This window comes from Bos indicus x Bos taurus, chromosome 19 (assembly GCF_003369695.1).
Source record: "Bos indicus x Bos taurus breed Angus x Brahman F1 hybrid chromosome 19, Bos_hybrid_MaternalHap_v2.0, whole genome shotgun sequence".
NCBI classification, from domain to species: domain Eukaryota; kingdom Metazoa; phylum Chordata; class Mammalia; order Artiodactyla; family Bovidae; genus Bos; species Bos indicus x Bos taurus.
In genome coordinates, this window is record NC_040094.1 from 62,689,077 (window position 1) to 62,707,989 (window position 18,913).

General features: G+C 48.3%; 1 protein-coding gene across 2 annotated transcripts; it reads right to left on the reverse strand.

Annotated features, from left to right (window-relative positions):
* Nucleotides 1-453: 453 nt before the first annotated feature.
* PRKAR1A (protein kinase cAMP-dependent type I regulatory subunit alpha) lies at nt 454-16,941 on the reverse strand. Of its 2 annotated transcripts, none has more exons than XM_027519165.1 (11): nt 16,430-16,771; nt 13,694-13,873; nt 8,892-9,062; nt 7,992-8,083; nt 7,731-7,792; nt 6,936-6,982; nt 5,925-6,083; nt 5,206-5,266; nt 4,049-4,170; nt 3,125-3,206; nt 454-2,847 (listed from the first exon to the last, which is right to left on the reverse strand). In XM_027519165.1, exons 2-11 carry the CDS (start codon nt 13,865-13,867, stop codon nt 2,675-2,677), a joined length of 1,143 nt encoding a protein of 380 aa, XP_027374966.1. In that variant the 5' UTR covers nt 13,868-13,873; nt 16,430-16,771; the 3' UTR covers nt 454-2,674. The 2 variants fall into 2 exon arrangements, with proteins under 2 accessions (XP_027374966.1, XP_027374967.1); XM_027519166.1 differs by lacking the exon at nt 16,430-16,771 and adding an exon at nt 16,795-16,941 and having other exon boundaries at nt 718-2,847.
* Between the last annotated feature and the right edge of the window lie 1,972 nt (nt 16,942-18,913).

The window sequence follows — 18,913 nt, forward strand, 5'->3', positions numbered from 1 at the left end:
CCTAACAGACTCAATTACCCATCCCATGCCTCAGAAATCTGAGGAGTAAGTATTAGAAATGACCTTGTATGTGTGCAAAACACAGACACACACCTAAATACACAAATGCACGTATTAAATTTAGACCAAGGAGCACGCTGATCCAGGAGTCAGAGAACCAGTCTACCCTTAACGAAAAGGAATTCTTTGACTTGATTGAACCTTTTCCTTCCATCATTCAGTAAACAGATCCGGTACATCTCAATTACCCTGAAAGTAAGGAGTTTAGATTCACTGACAAACTGAACTGGAAAACACTGAAAACAAACGTATTCTTCCGATGATCCCCTCATCCCCTAACTCACAATCAATTTTCATCCTTGCGGACCGGATTTGGATTCGGAGTTTCTGGGGGACTGGGGATGGAGAAGAGAAGGAAAGGAGAAAGGGAAGAAAGACTGATTCGTTAAAGAATTAAATTATTTAATCTTTTATTACTTGACCTACCGTTGAGACAATCTATAACAAAAAGAAGAGAGTATATTAGCACACACAGAATAATCGGACTAGTAACCAGGAACAATACAAAATGGTCCTTTGGTGTCCACACTGTTAGAGCAGGAGATCTCAAACTCCCTTACCAAGCCCAGAAATGACTGCTAAAGCTCAGGATGTCCGCTGAGACAAACGACGCAACTGTGATTTCGCATATACACCCAGACTGCACAAAGACAAAGCTTAAAATGTGATCATCTTTAAATTCAGACTTCAGTTTGCTTAGATTAAAAACTACAAAAAGGGGTAAACAGCAAAGCCAAATGACTTAAGAGCAAAATTCATTTACGAAGCATTGTGGGTATCTAAATATACACGAACATGATTTTATACATACAGGAAACTGTGCAAACGTATGACATTCTAAAGTACAGTTTGGCATTTAAACAAAGATCAAATTAAGCTTTAAGCTAATTAACAATTTTTAATCTTTTAAATATAAAAAGGCAGCTAAACACAAAATACAGATCAAAAATCCTCATTTAGTATAATTTTGAAAAATAAAAAATATGTAATAAGGTGGCTTTCTATTCCACACTAAAATGTAAATAAAATGTTTCCCAGATTTATACTCCAAACTAGTAACAACCTAAAAATTGTTCTAATCTGTGAAAAACATGTACCATGACCAATTTAATGACCCAGGAAAGGGTAAGAAGGGATTACTAATCAGAGCCAGTTGCATACAGATGGAAAAAGAAACACTTGTAGTCACTCCCAAATATACCCCTACATGTTAGGTTACAAAAATCACAATGCGAACAGAAGTGCCTACATTACGGAACTGTGAGATGCTGTTTAAAAAACAATAAAGATGAACAGTGGGGCTATCATTGGTGCAAGGGAAGAGTGTAACAGCACAAGGTTGATAGGGCTGGAAAACACCGAAACACAGTTAAGACTCAAAACAAGTTTACACAGAAAAGTCTCCCAGGGAATAAAACAGCGGATAGGGAAGCAGAACTTCTCAGCAGGATGGCCTCTCTGATGGATGTGTAACACAGACACATCCTACCTCACCCCCAAGCCCCCATGAAGTCTAGCTGATTGAAAGCGGGGCGAGGGGTGGTGCGGGCGCTGAAGCCAAGTAAAGAACGTCTTCCCGAGTCCCCTGCCCCAGTGAACTCAGGGCGCAGAGTCCAACACTGAACTCGTCTGCCCGCCATCGCCCCCTTTAGCAACCCCTCTTCCATTTTTCTGTTACATCGACATGGAGTGTATCTTTCCTGGAGTCAGGGCTTGCAGAGCCTAAGAGATGACCATCCTGGGGTCACCTGAAGGACATACGCTAACCAGAGGCTCTGAGCTAACAACCAGGAATGCAGACCTTGAACTCTCATTATCAATTCAGCATCTGCTGCTGAGTATTTGGCACTAGCTGGAAAGAGGAAGGTCTAATCAGAATCTGTGAGCTGAGGCAGATGTCGTTAAATCAGAACTGGTATTTGTGGCTTATGATTTGGTGTGAAATGCAGAAAGCAGGAATAGACAGGCACACCTCAACATGCTGCAGAACTGAAGAGGAAACCTTAACAACCAGAGATAAACAAAACCAGGCGTATCAGCCTGACAGATACAAATACTTATTAAAAAAGAAAAAGAACTGGTTGTATCATAGCAACAATGGGCATTTCCACCCTTAAGCTACTCTAACTACAGGCAGACATCCTACTACATGAAGATTCTTCTACACCTGTTCCTCCTAATCCTCAGAGCTTCGTGGGAAATCATTTATTCCATAGAGGCAGACAGCACACATGGCCACAGTCTAAAGAACACTTGCGGCAGCAGGAACGTGCATCACTTCAAGGAAACCTTGCGCTGTGCCTCAGACGCCACGCACCTCAGGGGAGCGGGGTCAACCCTCGGCAGACAGCGAGCCAGGCTGGGGCAGGGGCGGCGGGGGCTGGGGTGTGAACACCAACACTGCACAGACAGGCGGGGACAGCAAAGTCTCCAGAGAACCCTTCTATTTATTTAACTGTGTGAGCACTCAGTAATGCTCCAAAATAAAAACGGTGCCACAAAAGCAACTTGAACAGAAACCGACAAGAAGCTGCGGTGCCAGTGGCCACAGGGCGCTGCGCGGGCACAGAGCGTCTGCGTGGGGGCCTGGGCGGACCGGGCGCCGGGGCGGGCCTCAGACAGACAGGGACACGAAGCTGTTGTACTGCTGGATGTTGCGCTTGAGGATGTCGGAGCACGGGCCGAGAACGCGCTCGAACCGCGGCCGGTCCAGCTTGACGCACTTCAGCGGGCCACGGGCCACCACGGTGGCTGCACGGGGCCGGTTCATCAGCAGAGCGATCTCGCCTGGAGGGGAGAGGGGGCTGAGAGCGGGCACACTCCCGGAACGCTTTCCGAGAGGCACCCTTAGAGCAGAGAGAGACCCGCCCAGGCCACACGACATCTGCACTTCAGAACAAACGACAGACATGAGACAGTAATGTATCTACTAACTGAGTCAAGGTCAAACTCTCTGAGAGCCAAAAAATTAAAGTAAAAACTGAAACGCAGGAGAAGGAAAACAAGGCCAGGAAGGACTGTGGCGCTTGCTGAGGAGGGACGTCACCCTGCGGGACCCACTTACCGAAGTAGTCTGAAGGCCCCAACCTTCCCACTTCCACAAACTCTTCGTTCTCTGAGCGCCGCTGCAGCACCGCGGCTGAGCCCTGTGATGGGACCACCAGAGAGCAACACACGTGAACACGGCCCACTCCCAGGGACACGCTACCACCCTGTGCAACCTAGAGCTCTGCAAGGAGAACAAATAGCAGCTACTTCACATCTTCTGTGTTCACGTGATGAAGGGGACTGGAGAGTCAGCAAAGGCTTGACCTCCATCCCCGGGGTTCCTGCTGCCAAGGGACTGCCAGGGTTTGGACTGAGGCGAGAAACTGCGGGAGGAGGGCAGACCCAGGCGCACCGCCTCTTCATGGACACAGCGGCATGCGGGCGATGCCCCAGCTCCTCCAGGTACTGTCCCTGCCTGCTGCCTCTGTGACAGAGTTCTGTCTGCGACAGAAACGCCGGGGCTCAGAAGAGCCTGGACACATTCCTGCCTGGCCCTGCTCACTGAGACTTCCTCAACCCCTGGCCGGAGAGATACCAGCAGCTTCTCCTGACCACATTCACAGCACACTAGCTGTGTGGATCTCCATGTCCACGGTCATGAGCATATAAAACACAGGAAAACAGAGAATTTAAAGACCTGAGCTGGGCCCTTTATTGCCAAACAGCCCAAAAGCATGATTTTAACAAAAATGCACGTTGAGTGGTGGAGTTCTGTTTGGCCTGTATAAGCAGGATTAATTTGAGTAAGTCAGAATCTGGCTAATACCTCCCACAATTCTGACTTAAACTCATTTAAAATGTGGCGGCCTAGCAGAAAAGCAAGTATCAGCATTTCAAAGGGGACGATAACCTTTAACTCAAAGTGTCAGGTGACCCGAGAACAGAAGCTGTGACTGAGAACCAGCGCCCCCTTCTCCCTCCGGGGCTGCCCCCTCTTTACCTCTAAAATAATGAAGAATTCATCACCCGGCTCCCCCTGTACCACAATCTTCTGCCCGTCTTCAAACTGGACTGGTTCCAATGCATCAGCTACCGTGAGACGCTCCCACTTGTCCAGAGATTCTAAAAGGCAAATATCCAAAGAGTTTCTCTGTGTTATCTGGCATGCTAAGAATTTCAAAACAAAAAGTATAAAAAGTCAACTGAGACACTCCAGTGCGGCTCAGATTCAACTTGGCACCTGTCTCAACTGCCCCTCTCAGCAACACCCCCCGTCACTTGCAGGTGGCCCACGCACCCTCCTGAATCCAGGGGCCCAGAAGCCAGACTAACCTACACCAACTCATCCAGTGGGAAAGGAATGAAAAGAATGTGATCATTAAGTATTGCCAAAGACTGCCATCAATGCAACTCAAACCTGCAATTACAGGACCCAAAAAGAATCTGTTCCAGAAATGCAGAGAAATAACTCAGATTTATTTACAAAACCAAAAAGAATAACTAAAAAATAACTTATGTTCCCAAAGGCCAAACTAACACTCAAGACACTAAATAGTAATCATTTCCAAGAAAGGAAAACTAAGGGCACAAAAATCAAGTCACTGTAAAAAGCAACAATTCAAGACTGCGTGACCTTATGAAATCCACCATTCCCTCCCAATGAAGAGCAGCTTGTAATAACATCTCCAAGTCCCTGTAACATATCCCACAGCAGCACCTCCCATTACGCTGCTCTGCATTTCCTCAAACTTCTAGCATTTTTTCAGAGAAAGCCAGCAAGTGACACCAAACCTTTCCACAGAAGAAACACATTCTTGGCGACACTCACTTTCCTGAACTAAAAAAACTCACTGACAGAGCATGGAGACCAAGTCCCAGGGAACCGGCCGGCCGCCGTCTGGAGGACAGGTCCAGCCTTTCTATCCTTCCAGGAAGAATCAGTAGCACTGATTTCTAACTAAGAGGTCAGCCATCCACCAGCAAACTAAACACAAGGTGAAACTCCTTCTTGGCCAAACTTCGGTCTCACAGTTCCGTGCTTTTTGTTACTATGAGAATATGCTGATAACTTGAGCAATCTTTAGCAAACAGAATCCACTTCCTTAAGCACCACTAACACTTCAATTTAGCGATTCTCCATGCAACTTTCCAACTTACCTAAAATAGACACTTTACTAAGAAACTCCTCATACATCTTCCGCTTTCTCAGCGTGCTTCCCTGTAAATGAAAAAGAGAAAGTCGTGTCTCTGAAGCGTGTAAACCGCATAGCGCTGTGGAGCAACAAGCGCTGTGTCAGGTAAGCTGGCAACGGTCACCCAGGGCTCGCTTGCTCTCTCCTGTTGAAGACGGTAGGCCTGTGTTCAGTAAGAAGCTCTCGGTAACGTGCTCCTAAAAGGAACACCAGGTATATGGCCAAAGAATTCATCAAGGACTGAAACGTCAAAAAAGCAAATCATCAGTTCTCCAAAAAAAAAAGCCCCCAAGGAAAGCTGAGTATACTTCCAGCTCAGGGTCCTGCTCCACAATGCCAATCCTCTACAGAAAGAAGGACTCAAACTGCTATCGTAGAAACGTCAGAACAGCACCATCAAGCCGTCCGTCCGTGTGAAGATCTTCCTGGCTACAGGAAGATGCGCTGGCCAACGGAGGCAGTTGCAAACATCAGCTGACCACTGCACACACACCCTGTGTTTATCTCCCATATTATTTCAGCCAAAGTTCGGTTCTAAAAGACCTCTGTCGCAAACGGTGTAACGGGTAATGCTAAGACCAAGCATCCAACCGTTACAAGCACTCCCACCTTCCCGCGGTAGCACTGTCGAGCGCGAGTCGCACAGCCTGGACGGCAGGCTGCACCCACTCGCACGGGTCTCACCATGAGGATCCTTCTGTAGCTGTCCCGGTCAATGCCCCACAGTTTCACGTTCGTCTTGGCCTTGACAGTGGCCGCTCGAGGAGTCCCGTAAATCAGAGCAAGCTCCCCGAAGCTCCCTCCTTCCCCAACACTGGTTGCCCATTCATTGTTGACATAGACCTAAAATACAAAAGCACTGGTTATCTCTACACACACAAATATATACGGATTAAAAACGCGCACACTCTTTTAAAAGGTCAGAATCCTGAACTTTGTTGTAGAAAATAAAATGTTACCTTTCTGGAACACAACAGAGCAAAGCACCTGCCTTCTGACAACTCAAACTCCCAGAGTGTCTATGACACAGCTGGCCTAATCATCTGGGAAGAAAAGGGCCCCCAGTGCAGACGATGAGAGTGAAAAAGTGAACCAGGCCTTAACAGTGCTCATCACATATTTACTAGGCAAAAGGAGAAGGGGGCAGCAGAGGATCAGATGGTTAGACAGCATCACCAACTCAATGGACATGACTATAAGCAACCTCCAGGAGACGGTGGAGGACAGAAGAGCCTGGTGTGCTGCAGCCCATGGGGTTGAAAAGAGTGGGACACAACTCAGCCACTGAACAAGTGTACTTACAGAGCCCTGTGCCAGGCACTGTGCTGGTTAGCGCTTTACTTGCTGTGCCACTGAGTTTTCTAATACTCTTGTGGGAGGACAAGATGTACAGGACAGGGGCTGCACCAAGTCTCCCAGCTGACGACCTGCCAAGCCTCCCCCTGACCTTCTCCTGCAAAGCAGGCGCACATGCCTGAACCGCTAACCCAGTGAAAGCTCCGAACTGTACACTCAACCAAAGGAAGTACCTTTAGAAAGTCTATGTGTCAGTAAAAATGGCCTTTCTTGGTGTCAGTAAAACATCTGGCAAAAGGAATCTAACATACAAGGATGTAATAGTCCTTCAGACACTCTCAGAAGCAGTAAATAACAAGCTTTTAAGATTCTCAACATATTTTTATTATTAAATCTTACGTCCATCTCTCCTTGGTCAATCACGTAGAAGTTATCCCCTTCGTCACCTAAAAGTGAGGAGAGTAAAAAAGTCAGAAGCAAATTATAAACTAAAAAAGAACAAATCAAACCAAAAAGTCCAGCAATATATTTTACAAGTCATAAAACTGACCAGGTCATCAGTCATCTCATGGTGAAGATGCCTCTGAAAAATAACTTAAGCAAGCCACTTGTATGCATAGAAATTAGAAATGTTAACCACTATGTCATCTAAAACAACAAACAAGATACAATAGTAACAACATATCACCTTGTCACTAAAGAAGAAAATACATGGATTATGAAAACCCATGAAAATATTGAGAGTAAATAAGAAAGGAAAAAAGAGGAACACCCAGAAGATGAGCTCCATGTCAGTGTATGTGGGCAAAGTAAGAGCCGGCAGAAGGGACAGAGCCTTACACAGAGACAAGCTAGATGATGAAGAGTCTGTGTGTGGCTTATTCCCTGCTTCATCTTCCTCTGACTGGTTAATGATCCATATAAAAGATATATAAAATATATGTGGCTCTGGAATTCCTTACAAAGTAAAAATGCACAAATTTTCTTTTAACAGTTACTATAAACAAAACTACACTGACATTAGGGAAATACTAGCCCCTTAGGCAAAGTGTGCCGTTTACTTTTAGCTGAGAAAATTTTAATTAAAGAAATAAGAAAATCCAACAGTATACCAAAAGGAAGATGGTAGGCTGAAAGAGGAAAAAACTTCACAACTTTACTAATAGCACTTGCCATAAAAGCGGCCACCCTTACCCTGCTGAATAACAGTCTCTCCAGCAATAAAGGAAACCGGGAACATGGCGTCAAAAATGTCACTGCAGAGAGAGAAGGCTTCGTGTTACAAAACATTAACCTTAAAACTAACAGACCTTAGTCTGTTAGTTAACCTTAGAGCTTCCAGATTTTCAGCCTGGAGTGGCACCAGGTGAACAATTATGAAGACCCTTTAAAACTTGCAACAGTGAGGCAGCTAGTTTGGGATCCCAACTGTACCGAAAAAAAAATATCACCTACCTTCTCTCGTTATCATCAAGATGTGAAAACAGTACGTTCTTTTCAATGGCTTTAGCTAAAGCAGCCATTGTCTTATAATCTTTCGGTATAACCTAGGAAAGAGCAGGAAGTCCAATGACCATTCCCCACATTCCATAAACCAAAACAACTTCATGACTGCAACCGACATTTCAATTAGATGTCAAGCTACCTTAGGTACTTAGACAAGGCTGCTTCGAGTTAAGTATTTTCAACACAACACTCTCACACTATCTCTGACCCCACAGATACTGACTTTGAGTGAACAGATACTGACTTTGAGTGAACAAATACTGACTAATTAATCCCCTTTGTCTACAACTAGGCCTGCATTGAAAGGCTGGTGTTTGGTTCCTAGTCAACAACCCGAGAAACAAACCACAATCACCTTACCCACGGTCATTACTGAGGCACACCCAAGCGTTTTATGGTAACTTGTCATCGTCTGAAGTGTGATCATGCACTGTTAGTCTCTCAACCTCCTGCCAGCCCAATTATCCTCCCCCTTCAGGCTAATCGCATAACTGGAAATGGCAGACTGGCTCTGAGAAAAAGCCAATGGAGATGAAAGACACTTACAGAGCAAAAGGGTAAAGCCACCACACGAACGAGAGGACGTCAAAAAACTGACACCACAATGCAGGACAACAAGTACTGCCTGGTCTTTCACCGCAAAACACCACCACGGAAAAGAAAATCCCCCAAACTCAAGTACTCGCTGTTTTATAATCACTATAGATACTTCCTCTGATGGGCTATTATTGCAGAAACCTGCTCCCCAGCACCCAGGAACAGCAAGGATGGAGTACGGCCCCCCCCATTTGTGTTTACTGCTGGGAACAGCGCACGCTCATCAGAGGAGACATCCCCGCGGGCAGGTACCTTCCGAACATAGGACGCGGCATCCTCCTCGGTGTAGACCTCAGCGCTGATGGCCCCGCGTCGCCGCCGGCCCTTCACCACCGGGTTAGGGGGTGGCGGGGAGATTTCATCCTCCCGAGAGTCTGCACGGCTGCCTGCTTTCTGCAGGTTCTGGATCTGCTTTGCCTCCTCCTGAAAAATTACAAGTTCATAAAACGAGACCCTGCCTCGGTGCTCTTCACTGGCGTTCTCCTAGTCTAACCACAGTCCTCAGTCACTGCAAACCTCTCCTTATCAACGTGAGAGTTAAGGCGCAAAGGCGAATCATGAATGGCAGAAAGTGCAGAGTCGAATTTGAATAGCAATACTCTGAAAGGTCATATTGCTCCTCAGATGGTGACAGGAGCTATACTAACAAACAGAAAGCCACTGGTACAGGGCACAGAACACGCATATGCAAGCCATACACGCACTGAGGCAATAAAGCGACGGTGATCTGCAACGCACTCAACAGCCATCAACTGCAAAACTAAACCCTGGGAAAGGAGTGAGATCCCTGCCTCGCCCGTGCATGCCATCTAGGAATATCACTCAGGCACAGCAAGTGACATGAGAAAGTCTAGGCTATCAGGTTACTCCATTAACTCAATACAAATTCTGTGGACCTGCCACTCCACATCTACACTAGGCAAGGGGAACACAAAAAAACAAGAGAGAGAGTGCTGAGCCTGTGGGATTTATATTCAACAAATAATGAAATGTGATGGGAACCTGGACTTCAACTAAGATCAAACATAACAATACTTACCCTAACAGAGCTGGAAGCATTCTTTACGGGCAGGGCTGACACTCGGTTTACCTGTTTTTAACAACTTATTAAACCAATCCATATGAAACCAAGATCAACTACTTAAAAATCTTATTTTTCAGATCTAGGGCCTTAAAAAGAAATCCCCTCAGGTCTGCAGTAGAGAATGAGTTATGACTGACGCCAAACCCGAATGAAACAAGCCGAGAATGGCGAGCTATCACCTCCTCGTTCGTGACTCACTCTCCATTCTTTTCCTAAAGCAGCCTTGAAATTCTAAATGACAACATTTACTAATTATTTCTGAAAAATTCTGATAAAAAAGAATTTAAGGAGGTGGTGGCTTTTTCTCCCGCCTGGTACTCAGTTCTGCATCTGGCATCAAGACAAATCAAAGCACACACAAGTGCAGCAAGAACCATCTGGAACCACCACCACTGAGGCAAGAACAGTGCTTATTTCTATTAGTAGACTTGTGACTGATGGGTTTTTTTTTTTTTTTTGGAAGGAGGAACCAGCTTTATTTTTCTCATCTCTCTAGATTTTTCAATTAAAAACACAGTAACAAAGGCCTGTAACAAAACTACCGTGAATGTATTTGCATATTCAGTTACAAACGCACTTACCTGTTGATCAAATAATAAAGTGTGTCTACTGCTAGCAATTTATTTTAAACATGCATGTATGTGAAATTACATATACACAGAGTTATTCATTATACCAAAGCTTTTAACAGCAAAATACCAGAAACCACCAAAACAGTCATCAATGTGGCGATTAAGTAACACCCACAGTTAATGTGCGTCCATACAGTGGGATGCCATGCACACACTGGACACAGGTGTGTAAATGCCCGTGTATGATGGAACTCAGGCGGCACTCCAGGGAGACCACGGCGTAGGAAAAAGACTTTTCATTGTCATGTTGAGCCACGGGCAAATATGTAACTAAATTGTTTTTTAAAAAATTTTCAAAGAAAACCCACTTCATTATCGTTCTGGTAATTACAGTAACAGGTAAGGTTTTTCTCATTCCATATTAACAGAGAACTTTAAAACTCCAGTGTGCCCAAAGTTTAAAGTTCAAGAGCATAAATGAAAACACAGATTCTACCTCCCAAGATGTGTCATTGATATTTCACAAAAAATTCATGAAAAACCTCACAAGTAACCCTTCGTTTGGAAGTACTGTCTGTCTAAGTGAATTTTTATTGTCTTAGACGATTCTGAAGTGCCAAGAGCACTGTGGTTGTAACCATGCTTCCTGGATTTCCACCTTCCAACGGCGCTTGGACGTGTCCTGATCCTGATGACTTGGAGCCACGGCTGAGGTCGCCCATTTCTCCCGAGCACCGTGACACGTTTTATATCCTTTTTCTCGCTGCTGTCATTCTTCAGTCTCCTCACTCCTCAAAAGCACCCCCCCGCCCCCGTCCCCTTACTGTCAGTGCATCCCAGCACATTAAGTTCTGATTCTGCGCCCGCGGCTCACTCAGCGTGCTTTCATCCTCCCTGCCCTGACATCCATTCCTCCCAGAGGGTGACGTCAACGTCCCAGCCCACTGACTCGGGGTTTGGTACGTGGCTTGTTCTGCCACGCCACGCCCTCTTCTTGTAAGACTGTACTCTGGCCCCTAGAGCGCCTGCCCTGCTCTGCCTTGAGAACAGCATGCCTTATATATGGCTGCTCCTTCCACTGAACCCCGGAACAAAACATGTGCAGCCAAGACAAGACGGGCTGAGCAGAGAGGGCTGCACGTGACCCAGTATCAGGACATCTGGAGTGAACCACCGAGACGTGGGGGGCACGAGGTCCCTGTATGACCGCAGCCAAGTTCCCTGACCCCTCTCTTAGCTTTACTGCTTCCTCTCTAAAACGGTGACAATCACCAACCTCACACATTTGAAATAATGAGCATTTACAAAAGGTCAAGGGCTCACACAGAACCTGGCACACAGGAGGCACTCCACAGTCAGAGCCATCACAATTCCTCTCATCTACTAGTTGGCAAGGTTCAAAGGAACACATACAAAAGAGAGGACTCGGATGACAAACAACAGTCTGAAGAAAGATGCAGACGCTGTCAATGGACCAACTGAGACAGGTTTCTGGGGCATTTCTTACTGCGCAGTTGAGGGAACCAGAAACATGAGCCCTGGTTAGCATGGCAAAGAGGAGACAAGAGTGTGCCTGTATTCTCAGACATATAACTCAACACCTAATGTACAGAAAAATGACCTGTTGAACAGCTGAAACCCTAGTTTCTCCAATGCCCGGATATCCATAGTCAACCTCGGCTAAAGGAGTGGATGCAAATGAACAAAAATCCATGAACACACAAAAGTGGTAAGCTGTGACTTCTGTTAAGGGGTAGAGAGGCCGACACACATCACATCTAAAAACCCCATGTGCACAGAAATGACTTTCAGGGTCCTTTCCTGCTTTCCCTGAGGTCAGTGCTCCAACAGGGCCATCAAAGTGCAGCCCTGAGACGAGCACGGCACTGCACACTCCCTATAAAAAGACACACACTTCATGCCTCACCCACCTCGTCCGCTCAGCGGGTGGCTGCTATTGATGTCCAGAGAGAAGAGGGATCACCTTACAGCGACCAACTTCAGAACCAGACCTCCAGGAACGCACTTCACTTCCAAACAGGGAGGGAAGGCCCACGGCAGCCTGGCGCTACAGTGCTCCACTATCAGAAACTGCTTAAGTAAAAACCAGACTTCCTACCACAGTTCCAAAACACCAAGGCTACATGCACTGGGACTGGCTAGGTTTTCCTGCTGTTTTTAATTATTCCAATCATGGTACTAGACACCAATTTCAACAGCTTTCCAAGAAAACTGGAAAAAGGGTCCAATCACTGAGCCACCCAAACATTTTCTGAACATTAGTAAAACAGATTCTTTTACTAATAAATTATGCTGACTGAGAAGTTGTCCAAACCAGTGGGATACAGTATAAAACTTTCTGCAATACAACTAGATAATTAACAATCATACACCTAAGAAAATGCCTCCCAAGTGGTACACAGTCATTATGAACCACATCATAACTTCAATATGCGTTAAGAAAATCTGTAACTTTATCCTGCTGAAGTTTCAGGAGCAAATCAAACAAACTACTCAAAACTCTCAACAAACCAAACTTCCTCCTTCATCATTTTTTTGAGGGGACTGAACTAAAGCACTGACCTTGATGAAAAATGACCACTTTGCTTAGAGAAGCACATACCCCATGCTTAGGTCCCACCGACACACACACAATAAGGATGCGCAACAATGAGTAAAAACTGAATCTCTTTTTTCTCAAAAGGAAACAAGTCCTGACCAGAACTGTAAATAAAGTAAAATTCTGACAGCTGTCCATCTTGCTCTCTCTGCTCCACAGTCAATTTATGCTAGGACATATCCTACAGTAAGACATACTTGGACGACTCGGAGTTTCTAACGTACTAGTCACAAGCCGGACTCGGATGCTCCAGTACAGTGATTTCAAACGTAGGGTAAAGCCTGCAAGTTTACTTGTTTTGCTGAAGAAAACAGCATAAATGCTTTGAAGTACTGCAGAAGTTCTCAATCCACACCACTGATGTACTGGTTTTCTTTTTAATTTTTACTGGAGTATAATCAATTTACAATCTTGCGACAGTTTCTGCTGACCAGTGCTGTACTACTTCCAATCAACTGAATCAACTCAGGTACTTTATTTGGTCCATTTTATGTATTAATTAAAACAGTTACAAGGAACTATGGTTGGAAAACCTGTAGCCAAGTAAACTGAGCATTCAGAGTCGTTTTGATCAATTCTGATTACAATGTTACAAATTACTACCAACGCATTAACTGCATTTCTTTTCTGAAATTCTATTTTAAATGATGATGAGGATTATAAACAATTATTTGGTCAGAATTCCTTTTCTTCCCAATGATAGAAATCAGCGACCTTCTCCAGCCTTGCATTTAACAACCGTAAGGGTCAGCTCTCGCGCTCCCCCTTTTATTTTTACCTTCTCCAGCTTCTCGAAGTATTCCCTGAGGAAGGCCATGGGCCTCTCGGGCCGTGCGGTGCACAGCTGCACGATGGAGTCCTTGAGCAGCGCCTGGATGTTGTGCTTCTGGACATAGAGCTCGCATTCCCGGAGGCTGCGCTCCTCCTCGCTGGCGGTGGTGCCGGAAGCCATGGTTCACTACGGAGAAGACACAGAAGCTCGGGAAAACTATTCACAGAGAGCGAACGTCAAGCTGGCCTTCGATTTAACAAACTCACCAGGCAACTGGTTCACAAAGATTTCATTCTCACTAGGCAGATTTTTTAAATTGTAAAACAGGGAGGTGAGGGCTAGGGAATTCTGGCAAGGCAGTACTGCACTGAGGTCCCGCTGCACAGGGCCCAGGCCCGGAGAGGCAGGACTCGGCCGGCCCCCAGGCCGAGAGAGCAAGCACGAGCGGCTCTCCCGGCAGGGGCTGGTGCTAAGGAGTCAGGCAGGCCCCCAAGGGAATTTCATTCAGTTCTCTTCTGCAAAAGGAATCCTGAAGACGTGGGACGTGTGCAAAGGGTAAACAGGACACAAAACTACAAGGCACAGCAGTCAGCACTTGGTCAAAGCAAGGAAGCACCAAGAGGGACATCTGACGTCCCCTTCACGTAACCCGGATCCCAGGGGAGCAGGCCGATCTCAGCCAGCAAACCACCCGAGCGCAGGCTCTGATCAGCCAACACAACCAAAATGCTTTAAAACACAAAAGAAACCCCAGATGAGTAACAAAAGCAATTTTTAATCCCAGACTCTTTGTACCAGATTCCAGCCTTAAATGATAACACAATTATCCACTAGTAAAAGGGAAAATCTTATACGTTATTAATAGAAAAAAAAAAACCACCATATAAACACCTTAACAAGTAAATTATAAAAGATTTGAATAGGGAAGTGTTAAACCATCAAGTTTTTAACTCACATGAAAACTAAATAGATAAACTACATTTAGTGAATTTTAGAGGGTTTAAACTACTTCGATGTGAAGTAAAATAAACAAATGCAATAATGGGCAGCTAACCTCAGCCTGGAATTCAAAGCTCACTAACTTAACAAAAGAGTCACAAACTGTTTTCCTTTCTAATTACCATGTAATTAAGATCAGAAGATAAAGGTGAGGTCCTCTCCACTCTGCAAGAGAATTCCTTACTAACCCATGTTTTCCAAATACAACGCACACAAAACCAAAGAGATCAAACTAAATTTCAAAGGACAAAGAAACAGCACAGGGAAGAGGGGCAGTACTATGCTGTTACTCATTCTGTTTTGACAGCTTTATAACAGTAGACTAGTTAACAGACCATGAGAAAGTTTGTAGATATCTGAGAGGCACATAAATTAAAGAGGCCACAGAAAAAGATTCCTGCTGCTCCTTTAGAAATAAACTCTAACACACACACACACACACAAAGATTACCTTAAGATAGATTCACACCCGCCTCTTTTACAGGTCAGACAACCGTATCAACTGAAAATCCACTTCAGGATTTTCTGCATTAGAAAATACATTGTACTGAAAGCCACCAAAATCGGTCCATGAGATCTGTGTTTCCAAACACTGAGATACATTTCGGAACATCAATACGTGTTTTCAACTACCAGAGAAACCATTCAAAGGTCAGGTTTGTGGTAGAAATGAGAGAACTGAGTCCAAGAGGTGAAACTGGTTTTTTGTTTGCAACAATGTATTTAAAAGACCAAAAAGAGGACACTGGAAATTTGGCGGCATATTAATAGAAATGCTCCAGGATTCATGTGTTCATCGTGTGAACCCCGGAAAATCCGTATTTCATGGTATTAATTTCTTAATGGACTACAGATTCACTCTGCACTTGTACTCAGTTCTAACAGCCTATAATTTAGCTCTCTCCCTCGCCCCCCGTTACTCAACTGCTAAAAAACGGACACCGCATTGTCTCTCCTAAGAAAACACTGGGGTTCCTTCTTCTGGAAATTCAGTTGTGACAGTAACACAACGCTGTGTCCAAGGGATTAGATGCGAGAAGTATGTCAGACCCTTTGAGAAGGTCGCTGATTGAGGCCGCGGCCAGGAGCCCTTCCTGGGGGTCATCCTCGGGGACCACGGAGATGGCCACTCCCGCGAGCTCCCCCCGGCGCGGGCGCGCGCGCCCCGAGCTGGGGGGGCCCCGGATACCCCGGACGTGCGCAGGGACGTGCCCTTCGCGGCACTTGGGCCCCGGCCGCGGGAGGGAGGGCCCCCATCTCGCTCCGGTCGAAGGCCGCGGGGAGACCCCGAGGGAGACGAGGGCGGACCGACGGGGCAGGCCGGCGGCGGCCGCCGCGGGGGCGGGGCGGGGCGGGCGGCAGGCCGGGACGGACGAAGAGCGCCGCGGGCGGCCGCGTAGGCGGCCGCGGGGGGAGAGCACGGCCCCCGCCCCCGAGGCGGCCGGAAGGGCTGGGGGCTCCGCGGGCCCCGCGCCGCCGCCCGTGGTGGGGGGAGGGCGAGCGCGGCGGCGCGGGTGGGCCGCGCTGGGAGCCGGGAGCAGCCGGGGCGGCCCGCGGGGCGAACGCCGGCCAGCGCGGGGCCCGCGGCAGCCGTGAGGAGAGGCCGCGCGGGCGGGCGGCGCCGGGGGAGCGGCCGTCCCCCCGCAGGGCGCTCCCCGCGACGCCATCTTGGGTCGTCCCGGCGCCCCCGGGCGGGCGGCGGGCGGCGAGGCGGGGCGCGCCGGGGCCCGCGAGTCCCCTCACCTGCGGACGGGCGGCGGCGGGCTCGGGCTGCGGGCTAGGAGACGGCCGGCGGGGCTCCCTCAACGACGCCCTCCCGGCCCCTCTCCACTCGGCGACAGCGGCTCCGCAACGGCGCCACCGGAAACGGCCGCGCCGCAGCCAATCAGCACCCAGCTGCTGACGTCAATGCGCCTCGCTCTGGCCAGAGCCGTCGCCCCGGCAACCTTAAAGGGGCAGCGGCCCTGCAGGCGAACCCTCGCCCCTCCCCCGCCCGGAGTGGTCCTCCCTCTGCCCTTGTTTCGGTCCCAGCGCGTCCCTGATCCGCACCCTACGGCGCGCAGTCTCCGGCTCGGGGCTCCCGTCGCCCGTCACCTTCCGCCCCTCACCTGTCCCCGTTCGGACGCCGCGAGCACCCAGCTGCTCCGCGGGCTCCCGGTCCCTGTGCGCGCGGCGCGGCAGCTCGCGTGCCCGTCCCGCGCTCGCCTAGCGCCCTCACTCCCGCCGCGCGCGCCGCCCGCGCCTTTTCTCCGGCCCTCCGCGCCCGCCCCCGCTCGGCCCCCTGGGGCGTCCCGGGGGACAGGTGGGCGGCTCCGCCCAGGGCCCCACCGAGGGGCCGCGGGACCCGGAGGGGGCTTCCCACCCGGGGGAGGCGGCAGCTGCGCCGGGGGCCGCGCGCGGGCGGGTGCGGGCCGCGCACGCCCGCCGGGCATCCGGCGCTCGCGGCCTCCGGGCTGCGGCCGGCCATCCGGCCCAGGAAACCCGAGCCCGGCCAAGTGTCCGCTCGGCAGGTCCGGCTGCCCGCCCCGCGCCCCCCGCCCGGGGTGCTGTGGCTGGCGGAGGCCTCTGCCCCTTTGGGCACCAAGTGCTGGGAAGGACTTTGTGGGGGTCCAAGAGAGGCCCGAATCCCCCTAGAACTTGAAGCACCCCATCCTCGCCCCTGACCCAGTGCGGTGAGAAGTGCAAACCATACTGATGGGCGCAGACCCTCTGACCGCAAGAGAAATCTCAGCCGCCTGCAAAACGGCCCCCATCGGGGACGATGCGGTTGGCGGCGTGGGGAGGGGGGTTTCTTCACCGCTTCAGCCATTTTTTTCTTCCATCCCAGACTCTGCTCCTGAAGAAGAAAGGGGATGCAGAGAGACAATAAATGAAGGCCCTTGGAACAAGCGCATCCTTGTGTCTGGCTGATACCTGTTGGACTCTTGGGGTATAGTTCTAGGGCTGCATGTGTGAGATACACAATGGATTTCACACTTGTATCCCTAGACTTAAAGGACATGAACTAGAGCAAATTCCTGGGAGACAGTGGAGGGCAGGAAGGCCTGGCGGGCTACAGTCCATGGGGTTGAACAATATATATATAATGACACACATATATAGATGTGTATATATTATAAGATGTATACATCATGAATAATTTTATATTGATTTCAGGTCAAAACAGTGTATTTTGGATCTATTCGGTTAAATATTATTAAAATTAATTTCGCCTTGTTTTTTACCTTTTTGATACAGCTATTAGAAAAATTTCAAATACCTTTAAGGTTCGTGTTTATACTATTTCTGTTGGTCATCACTGTCCTAACAGGCCAATTGCTCCCCTGGATCCAGCAGTCTGATAGGGCTCCTGCTTCTCAGAGTATTTCTTTTATTTAGTTGTGGTTATCCCCCGCTTTCTGAAAGTCAGAGGAAGCACAGACAATTATCAGAAGGGCCAGATTAGGTCGATAAGAGGAGGGTGTATGGGGAAGTGCCCACACCCCCATGAATCTCCCCCCAGGGATGGGTGGAATGACGGATTAAAGGCAGAGCCTCCGTCATATAGGATTTCACCGTGTCGGTACAAAGAGAACAAACAGCCTTAAGCTGGCAAGCAGGAGAGGGACTTCAATAGCAGTGAGCAGGCCCAGTCATGTTCCGAGAAGAAAAACTGCTGTCAGACAAATCTGAGTTTGGTTTCAGGCTCTGCCATCTCCGGTAATTGACTTAATCCCGATGAGCCTCAGTTTCCTCAGTGGGAAAGGACAAGCAGGGTGCGGCTCAAATTATTACTTAGGTAAAGATAGTAACAGCACACGTGTCTGTAGCACTTAGTATGTTTCTGGCTGTGCTAAGTACTTCATGCATCATAACTGAATCTTCATCATAGCTCTAGCATCAGTATTATTATTGTTACTGTTACCAAAGGAAAAGGAGGCACGGAGCAGTTAAATGGCCAGGATGGCTCACACCCTGGCAGCAAGCTTAGTCACTTTCCTCTGCAGCTGGTGTGCAAAGTGTCCAGCCAGGTGGGGGCTACAATAAATACAAATGAGTTTGCTTGCCATTTATCCCCACCTCTCATCAGCTCCCTGCATCACTAGGTTAAGACGGCCTTGGACAGTGTTACCTTCCTGCCACAGTCAAGACCCTTAGAGTAAGGAGACCAGCAGGCTGCTGACGAGGAGCCGGTGGCTCTGAGGGACCGCTGACCCGTGCTGGGTGGCCTGGCTGTGGCCCCACTCA

Excerpts from the sequence above, each read along its gene's own strand:
- PRKAR1A (XM_027519165.1), bottom strand. The coding sequence starts at position 13,867 with ATGGCTTCCGGCACCACCGCCAGCGAGGAGGAGCGCAGCCTCCGGGAA. Across the intron at positions 8,084-8,891 it reads CCGCGTCCTATGTTCGGAAG|GTTATACCGAAAGATTATAA; the intron begins GTACCTGCCCGC and ends GCTCTTTCCTAG. Across the intron at positions 6,983-7,730 it reads AGAGACTGTTATTCAGCAGG|GTGACGAAGGGGATAACTTC; the intron begins GTAAGGGTGGCC and ends CCTCACTTTTAG.